At 33.9% G+C, this 8,629-nt stretch overlaps 1 protein-coding gene across 2 annotated transcripts; it reads right to left on the bottom strand.

Annotated features, from left to right (window-relative positions):
* Positions 1 to 401: 401 nt before the first annotated feature.
* On the bottom strand, positions 402 to 4,373 carry LOC148020621 (caffeic acid 3-O-methyltransferase-like). Of its 2 annotated transcripts, none has more exons than XM_087698415.1 (4): positions 3,484 to 4,373; positions 1,633 to 1,960; positions 1,320 to 1,366; positions 402 to 1,237 (listed from the first exon to the last, which is right to left on the bottom strand). In XM_087698415.1, the coding sequence occupies exons 1-4, from the start codon at positions 3,997 to 3,999 to the stop codon at positions 938 to 940; spliced, it is 1,191 nt and encodes a 396-aa protein (XP_087554541.1). In that variant the 5' UTR covers positions 4,000 to 4,373; the 3' UTR covers positions 402 to 937. The 2 variants fall into 2 exon arrangements, with proteins under 2 accessions (XP_087554541.1, XP_087554540.1); XM_087698414.1 differs by having other exon boundaries at positions 406 to 1,237; positions 1,320 to 1,384; positions 3,484 to 4,367.
* Positions 4,374 to 8,629: the final 4,256 nt, after the last annotated feature.

Genomic DNA, 8,629 nt, shown 5'->3' with positions numbered 1-8,629 from the left:
GTATTTAATAATTTCTAATTGTATGTTTAATAGCATTCTAGATGTAAAAAATATATTTTAAAGATTATATGTATCAAGTGATTTCTTCAAATTTTTATTATATTTAAGATAGTTTAGTAATGTTTTTAATAATATTATATGATTTAATTTTTTGAAGAGAACTAGTATCCAAACACATGCACAAATATCCCCCATATACTACTAAAATACTAATTAGGAGAACTTGACATAAATGCATCTAGAGGAATACATATTGATGTTAAAGGAATTATTTTAGCATTATAACTCATCTACATATACATGACCATAATTTATGCAATAAAGAATTTGGCTAAAGAACGACATTGAAGTCATTTATATGTGAGAAAGTATAATAATTATTTAGACCACAATTGTGGCCATCATTTGCATTACTTTGAAACCATGGCTAAAGGCTTTTAACTAAGGACTCAAATATTATTATCTTGCACATCCATCTTGTAGCAATGTCTTTTCATACAAAATGAGATTGGGAAACTAGCATATCCAACTTGCAAAGCAAGCATAACAAGAGCATTGTCTTTTAATCAAATGTTGTTATTGTGCATATCTTTCTTGTGGTAGTGTTTTTTGATACAAAAGGAGAGTGGAAGCCTAGCCATATTCAACTTGCAAAGCAAGCAAAACAAGTATTTCATATTGCTTGATGGGCAGATTTTTCTTTCTATATTGTAAGTTCGTGTAATGGCATAGACATTTACACTTGCCCTATAGAAAATAAAAGGTTGATGGAGCAATCATTGCCTTGCACTATATGAGTCACTTCCACATCTTCATAATTAAATGTATATATTTAGTACTAAGATAACTTCTCTACACTCGAAGTGTCAAGTTTGCAAATCTTTTGTGTTTTGACAAAGCCAACACCTTTATGAAGCTTGAGATTTATGGGATGTCTTTAATACTTGTATAACTCCACTACACTTGACTCATTAATTTTACAAATCACTTGTGTTTTGATAAAGCCAGCAGCTTTTGCAAGCTTCTCAAGCTCTTCATGAGTACGCTCTCGACCACCTTGATTATAGGCAAACATAAGTAAATCCATTTGATAGCCAACTCGAGCCCTCAAACTAGTGTCAACTTTCATTGGTAGAACTGCATCTACCACTATAACTTTCCCATGCATCGGAAGTGCATTGTAACAATTTTTTAACAACTTGATGCAATGCTCATTACTCCAATCATGTAGAATCCACTGAAATTTTTGTTAACAAGATTGTAAGTACACCTTTATTCTCAAGAACTCTGATTTAGCCATAACTTGATATAAGATTTACCTTCATGAAAATGGCATCGCCTTGTGGGATACTGATGAACATGTCTCCTGCAACATGTTGCACACCTATTCAAGAAGAAAACCCACAAATAATAACTAAAATGTCTTTTTAAAAATCATATATCCAATCAATTTAAAATAAGAGTGCAAACTTTACTTTTTCGAGGCAAGGCATGATTTGAAATCAAAGTGATCTAATTATTTCCATTTTCTCCTAACAACTCATTTGTGAATGCAAATGAAGTAACATAACTTTATATAGATTCTAAGTAAGCTATTCATAGAAATGGGAGAAATAAAAAAGTGAGATCTACCTGGATATGAAGGAGCAACCTCAATTACATGTGGTTGATCAAAATTAATGCCTTTTAGTTTAGGATACTTAGATACAATCATATGCAAGCATGACCCAAAGCCTCCACCCACATCCACAAGGCTATGAAGTCCTTCAAATCCATCATATGTCACTAACAGGGCCTTGATTAGAAGCTTAGAGTGGTTAGCCATGGCAGAGTTGAAGAGCTTGTCAAAGCGAAGATCCTCTTGCCCATAAGTGAAAGCATCCATGCCATGTGCCTTGGTGAATGGCTCGCCACCATCAATAACAGCTTGATCAAGGTGATGCCAAGTATCAATGAATACCTATGAAAAAATAACATACAAGAAAGTCAAATGAGCTAAAATGAATGTGAAAATGTAAGCATGTGCACAAACATAAGCAAAAGAATCTCAAAATATACAATATTCTACCATAGTTTTAGAAGTGTGAATGTGCATTTCTCATAGCCACAATTATATATATGCTCACAATTTTCTTTTCATGCTATAGCCTCCATGCATATTCCTTTTATTAACTTTACCCTAGTTCCAAAAAAATATGTATGTCTCTATCGTGACTTTTTAAATGTTTTTCTACATTTCTACATAGTTATGTTTTCATGATTGTTTGTAAAATTTTGGTATAGATAGTGCCTATAAGAATGATCTCACATACTTTTTAAAGACAATTAATCGTTGAAATTTTAAAGATAATAAAGCAAAGTTTTATTACATTGAGTTCCATCTCTTATTTCACTATCATTGTAACCATGATGGCAACTTGCACTTCTCTACTTTATCTCTCATATCTTCTCCCACATGTATTTAAGTAGTCTTAGGTGCAAAACACTCATAGCAACAAAAATAAACCAACAAAATTACAGTGTGGAAGTTATCCAATCGATTCGATATCTATTTGAGACAAAGTTTATAAGTGAAATGAAATGCCAAATTCTTCAAGTATTTTATCTACATTAGTTTCCTTCCATGTCCCTTTAAAACTAAATACATTTTCATGGCTTTTCATTGGATCAGCTATTGCCAAAAGCTTTATAATGAAAATGCATGTGCCTTTAAAACAAAGTGATGATGCATGCCTTTTGATTGCATCACTTAGTTTCAAAAGCTTTATTATCAAAATGGAATGCAAAAATGTTGAACCAACCTTTTTTATATGAATTTGTTGAAAATGAGAAAACTTTAAAGAAAAAAATGCATTGAAGAGTAGTCTACATACATACTTATATCACCTTAAACTCAATATAATCTGAATTTAGTGTTATTTGGCCTTTGATGCCATGGCTTAATCATCATTTCACCTTTTGAAGCAATATAAACTCATCTCATTATGGCTAGCCCATTTTAGTCTTTTCTGAGTGGAGGACTTTCCTAGTTTCCTTCCTTTTTATGCAAAGAACATACCCATTATTGTTTTAAGTAGTAATCACAAATGAGCTCAAGAATGGATATCATATAAACAATAATGGGACTTACCTTTGAATGATCTCAAGAATAGTGACATTAACATGACTAGATTGATGTTGTTGGGAAAGTGCAACTTAAGGATTGAACTAACACACCCACAATACTCAACCTAGATTTGATTCAATTGGGCAACAACCCCAAATTTGGTGAGAATAGTGACATTTACAAATACACAAATGCATGGGTATACCCATACATGCACGCACACACACACACACACAATATTGTGAGGACTTACCTTTAAATGAGCTCAAGAATAGTGATTTACAAAAACACACACACACACACACTCTCTCTCTCTCTCTCTCTCTCTCTCTCTCTCTCTCTCTCTCTCTCGTCTTCTAATCACATGTGCATATTACCTTATCTTGGTTCATGAGGATGATAGGGGCAAGGGAGGCGCTAAGCGAGGGGTCATCGATGAAGTATTTGCAGAGGGGGGTGAGGCCATACAAGGTGGTGGTTGGGGTATGATGACCATTTGATGAAGAGGCGGAAGAGACTGCGGCAGTAGTAGCGGTGAGGATGGAGTGGGAGGCGAGGACTCGGAGGATGCGGTCGAGGGAGGAGGGGGCCTTTGGGTTGGCGGAGGGGAAGATGTGGATGCGGGACACGATCTCGGAGGCGCTCAGCAGCCCCTTGCACTGATTATTCTCATCATCACCGTCACCAGCCGACGACCCCCGCCATTCATCAGCTGCTGCTGCTGCCGCCGCCGCCGCCCTCTGCAGCACCTCGAACACGTTCAGGTTGATGGCCGCCTTCAATGCCATCGGCAGGCAGCACAGCGAGCCCAGCTCTATCACCCTCAGCCACTCCCCATCCTCCACCCCCCCAAGCTCCTCCTCCTGCTTCACAACGCCGTTGGTGTCGCCCATGGGCAATGAATGAGAGAGAGAGAGAGAGAGAGAGAGAGAGAGAGAGAGAGAGAGAGAGAGAGAGAGAGAGATTGCAAAATGTGTTCCTCTATGTGTCCTTGATTGCTCTTCCCTCAACCCCAAGCATTACACATTGCCCTCTTACTTCTCCTAACCACCCCCACTTCCTATGAACCTAACTTCTCACACTTGTGGAGTTATTAGGGCTTTGCATTTGCTTCTTTTCATATCATAGTTACATCACTTCTACATAACTTGCTCCACCTAATCAAAACCTCTCAATCATGAAATGCTCCTTACAACAAACCTTTCATCACAGACATGAGTCACACCACTTCTCCATCACTCCTTCCACCTAATCAAAACTGCTCAATCATGAAATGCTCCTCGCAACAAAAATCTTACAAACATTTCATATCACCTTAAAGCCAAAAGCTTTCTCTTGTATATTTGTGTTTTATTTAAAAGAACTCCCCATGGCATCCCCAGAATCATAAAAGAAGAAAGCGCCAACACAACTAAATTCCATGTATGCATGACCCTACCTTAAATTAACCACATGCACCAACTCAAGACTAGCAACTACAAGCTTGAAGAGTAAACCTCCAATAAATAGTATAAAGCATTGCTAAGCTTACATCAATATTTGTTCAAAGCAAATATTTATTTATGCAAAAGCACACACTCAATAAGATGGATAAATATTCATGCTCAAAAGTTAGAAGGGTTAGGTTCAATTCAAAGAGTTGTGTCATGATGTGATGATCAAATCATAAGTGCGTGATGGGATGTAAAGCAGTTGGGCAAGAGTTAAAAGGGTTAGGCTTATGTGAAAGCAAAAAGCTCAATGATGTAATGATGAAGAAAAAGTGCATCATGGAATGCTAGCATTGGTACCTCATCACCACCATTGTAGGTAACACCATCATGAAAGTAAGTTGGTGAAACTTCAACTCCAAGATTAGTCTTACATTTGTCTATTTGCCTAAATATTAGTAATGAATTTAAAAATGCAATCCCATTTCAACATCTATATGTGGCCACTTTCAAACTCTCTTTTTCAACAATACAAAAATACATATTGAAGAGTAAGTTAATATACTGAGTAATGATAATTGAAATTGAAATCCACTCTAAACACCTATATTTAGCGATTGAAAAGTCATTTAATATTTGGAACCATAATTTTGTAAAGTCCATATGATTAGATACTTGTAGCTTTTAGTTAATTTTAATAATGAATCCCACTTAAATCTATTTATCTCATGATTCTTTATTAATGACTTGTTATAATTCAATACATATAGCATGCACTCAAGGAATGTAAGGATACTCATAACTAAAATTTAACAATTACTATAACTTTTAACTCAGAGCATGGTGCAAACCGCAAAATGTCATAACTTATTTGATGACGTAGTGTGTATCTTAAACACATCTAACTATAGTTATTGTTTTGAGGGGTGCACCTCAAAAAGTATAAGTGCATCACATGTGATGAATAGAAAGGCTATTCTACTTTGCACAAACCATTTACAAAAGGGGCTTTTTAATCACAATATTTAAAAATACCCTAAGTTTCTAAAGAAAATGAGGTCATGTTCTCACCTTATAAAATGTAATACTATTTAAACACACATAATATGGAGGATTTCTTATAGGTCCCCTCATGATATTATTGTCTTCTTAAAAATTTTGCAAAGCATTCTAGTTCATATAACTTCATTTTAGATCCTTGATACTGCTTGCTTTTTCCATCTTGCTTTGTAAAAAACTTATCTGTTAGTAATGGAAACATGGGTTGAAAGTGTACAATTGAGCATTCAACTAACAAATAACAAGAAAGACTAAAGAGCTCTCTCTCTCTCTCTCTCTCTCTCTCTCTCTCTCTCTCTCTCTCTCTCTCTCTCTCTCTCTCTCTCTCTCTCTCTCTCTCTCTCTCTCTCTCTCTCTCTCTCTCTCTCTCTCTCTCTCTCTCTCTCTCTCTCTCTCTCTCTCTCTCTCTCTCTCTCTCTCTCTCTCTCTCATGAGATTGTGAAATTGTCATTATTGCTTTCCATTCATTGCACAAAAGAAATTGTGTATATTGCTATCCACATTCATAATTATACTTTAGCTGCAATTTACCATACCTTGAAAGAGCACAAGCAAGGGAAAAATCGAGATAAGAATGCATGACAAGAGAAATGGTACAATGTCCCCCCATGCATTATGAGCACCTCCCTCATCCACATATGTATTTAATGATTTGTATTTATTTCCTTTTTGTGCTAAAATTTTATGGAAATCATCCCTTTGAGGTCCTTTCTTTCCTCACTTAAACAACTTACTTTTGGTTAATAATTACAAATACTAGTCTAATTTTTGTTAAGGCCTAAACTATAATTCTAAGTTTACAAAATTATTGGCTTGACCTAAGGTCATAGAGGTTACAATAATAATATAAATAGTCCCACGCATAAGCACATAAATAAATTCTCATAATAATAGCACCCGAAAACTAATCCTACATACTAAAGGCACTACAATAGTAAAGACAAACATCATTGTAACAATATTACTCTAGTTACTAATAGTCTACTCACTATTGCAAAAATTGTTTTTGAGGTATGGCTACTTAGAGCCTTCAATTTGCATGCATCCTAACTCTCACATTCTTTTCAGAAAGCTCTGTATCTCAATTCATCTTTTCTGGTCACAATCCATCTTCTTTACATAGTGAGAACGCCATATAGGGCTAACAATTATCAATTCGTTGACATGACACCCTTTCCCTTATAAAAATGAGTGTCCTCACAAGTGATGTTTTGAAACCCACAAAATAAGAGTTCCTCCATCTAATGATGACACTAGGGTTCATACTTTTATGATAGTCTCTAATGTTACACCTCTAGGAACTTTTATTTGTGTATAATGCTTAACTAATAGACTATAAGAAATCCTCAAATCCTTTCGTAAATGGCATTAACTATAGTCCATATGATGAAGAGAATATATATTAATGTTTTAGTATGTATAAAGTATTAAGTGATATTTGTCTTGCTCCATACCCATGATTTATACATCTTATCTTTTTTGGTTTTTGGAAAAGTTTTTAGAACTCTCCAAATGATCCAAAGCTATTCAAATTTGTCTTGAGGAAAATTATGGCTTTTATTTTCATTGTGCTGCCCTATTATATTTTAGATAAAGAAATGCATTTTTTTAATGAAAGACTTGCCAATTTAGGTGGATATTGACTAAAAGTTTCCAAAATATTAACTAATATTAGTAGGGGTATCTGCTCAAAATTTTAAAATCTTCTTCCTTGTGCTTCCAAGTTGCAAAGTCTAAAACTAAAAATGAAAAACTAATCTAGATTTTTATGAGATTCACCTTGGAATATTTGAGTAGGATAACTTTTCTAAATGAATAAGAAAAATGTCTACCAAGCTTAAATAAAAGGAGTAAAATTTTGTTCATCTATAAGAACCTTTTCATTCTCAATAGTAAATTTTGAACATTAATGAAGATCCTACTTGCACAATCTATCATGAACATTGAATGCATGATAAGTGCATTATTTGAAATTTGAGGTTCCTTTAAATTGAGGTTAGTTTGTTACTTCCCTAAAGCCTTAAGAAGTTGGCCAAATTATTTTGGTGACATATAAGATTTTTAGTCAAAACAATGTGTTTTGATACTACTCATATGAATGCCAGATATACATGTAATTTTTTGTAAATTGATTAGTGTGCATGTGTTACATGCATACACAATTCAGAAAACAATTGTCTTACACTTGCAGTATTATCAATCTAATTTCTTATATGATAAATCTAGTTTCTCTTAATTGAGTGTAATCAAAACTTAATTAATCAAGGGTAAAATATCTTACTTGAAATGACTTGATTTGGATTAGTTTAGGTCATCCTATTTAATCATATTTTGGCAATTTTATTTTGCTTTCCTATACCTAACCTTTGAAATAAGTCAAGTTTGAATACATTAGCATAGGCAAACATTTATTGATTCTTTTAATCTTGCTAACTATGAAAGCTATTCTCTTAATTACTACACCTATTTTAATTTGGATAAATGTAGAAAATAAAGTAAATTAAGCCATGTAAAATCTTAGACAATTATTTACATTGGCTCATGTACTTCAATAGTTTAAACATTAAGGGCAATACTTTATTATAACCACATATGGGTGATGTAGGTACTATTGATTTATGGTTTAAAATGTGAATTATCTATTTTTTATTATAGTTATATGTGCTAGCTATAATCAAGAAATTAATTAAGGGCTTATGATATTTCAAATTGATACTTTATTATAGCCATGTATGCTAGCAATAAGTAATCTATATATTTGAGGGTTGGGCTATTTAAGATCAATAATTTGTTATATCCATATATATGGGCTAAAACTAACTTTTAATCAATACAATCTCTCTTTGTATATATCATTGTCATAGTGATTGAATTATAATAAGAGGCCCATAGTAGCCTAAGGTAGCCCTATTTTGTTGTCACTCTTTTCCAAGATACCCTTAGTTTTACTGATTATGGGTGAGGTACCCCAAACAATGAGCAAGGTAAAAATGAGCAACATGACTTCTTTTCAAGGATAACTTAGCACACAATT

This window comes from Lygodium microphyllum, chromosome 18 (assembly GCF_053477565.2).
Source record: "Lygodium microphyllum isolate KBCC chromosome 18, Lygodium_microphyllum_v1.1.10, whole genome shotgun sequence".
Classification (NCBI taxonomy): Eukaryota; Viridiplantae; Streptophyta; class Polypodiopsida; order Schizaeales; family Lygodiaceae; genus Lygodium; species Lygodium microphyllum.
Note: the sequence above shows the minus strand (reverse complement) of the source record. Positions and strands in the feature narration are given on the sequence as shown.

Excerpts from the sequence above, each read along its gene's own strand:
- LOC148020621 (XM_087698414.1), bottom strand. The coding sequence starts at position 3,999 with ATGGGCGACACCAACGGCGTTGTGAAGCAGGAGGAGGAGCTTGGGGGG. Across the intron at positions 1,385-1,632 it reads GGTTGCTCCTTCATATCCAG|GTGTGCAACATGTTGCAGGA; the intron begins GTAGATCTCACT and ends CTTCTTGAATAG. Across the intron at positions 1,238-1,319 it reads GCGATGCCATTTTCATGAAG|TGGATTCTACATGATTGGAG; the intron begins GTAAATCTTATA and ends CAAAAATTTCAG.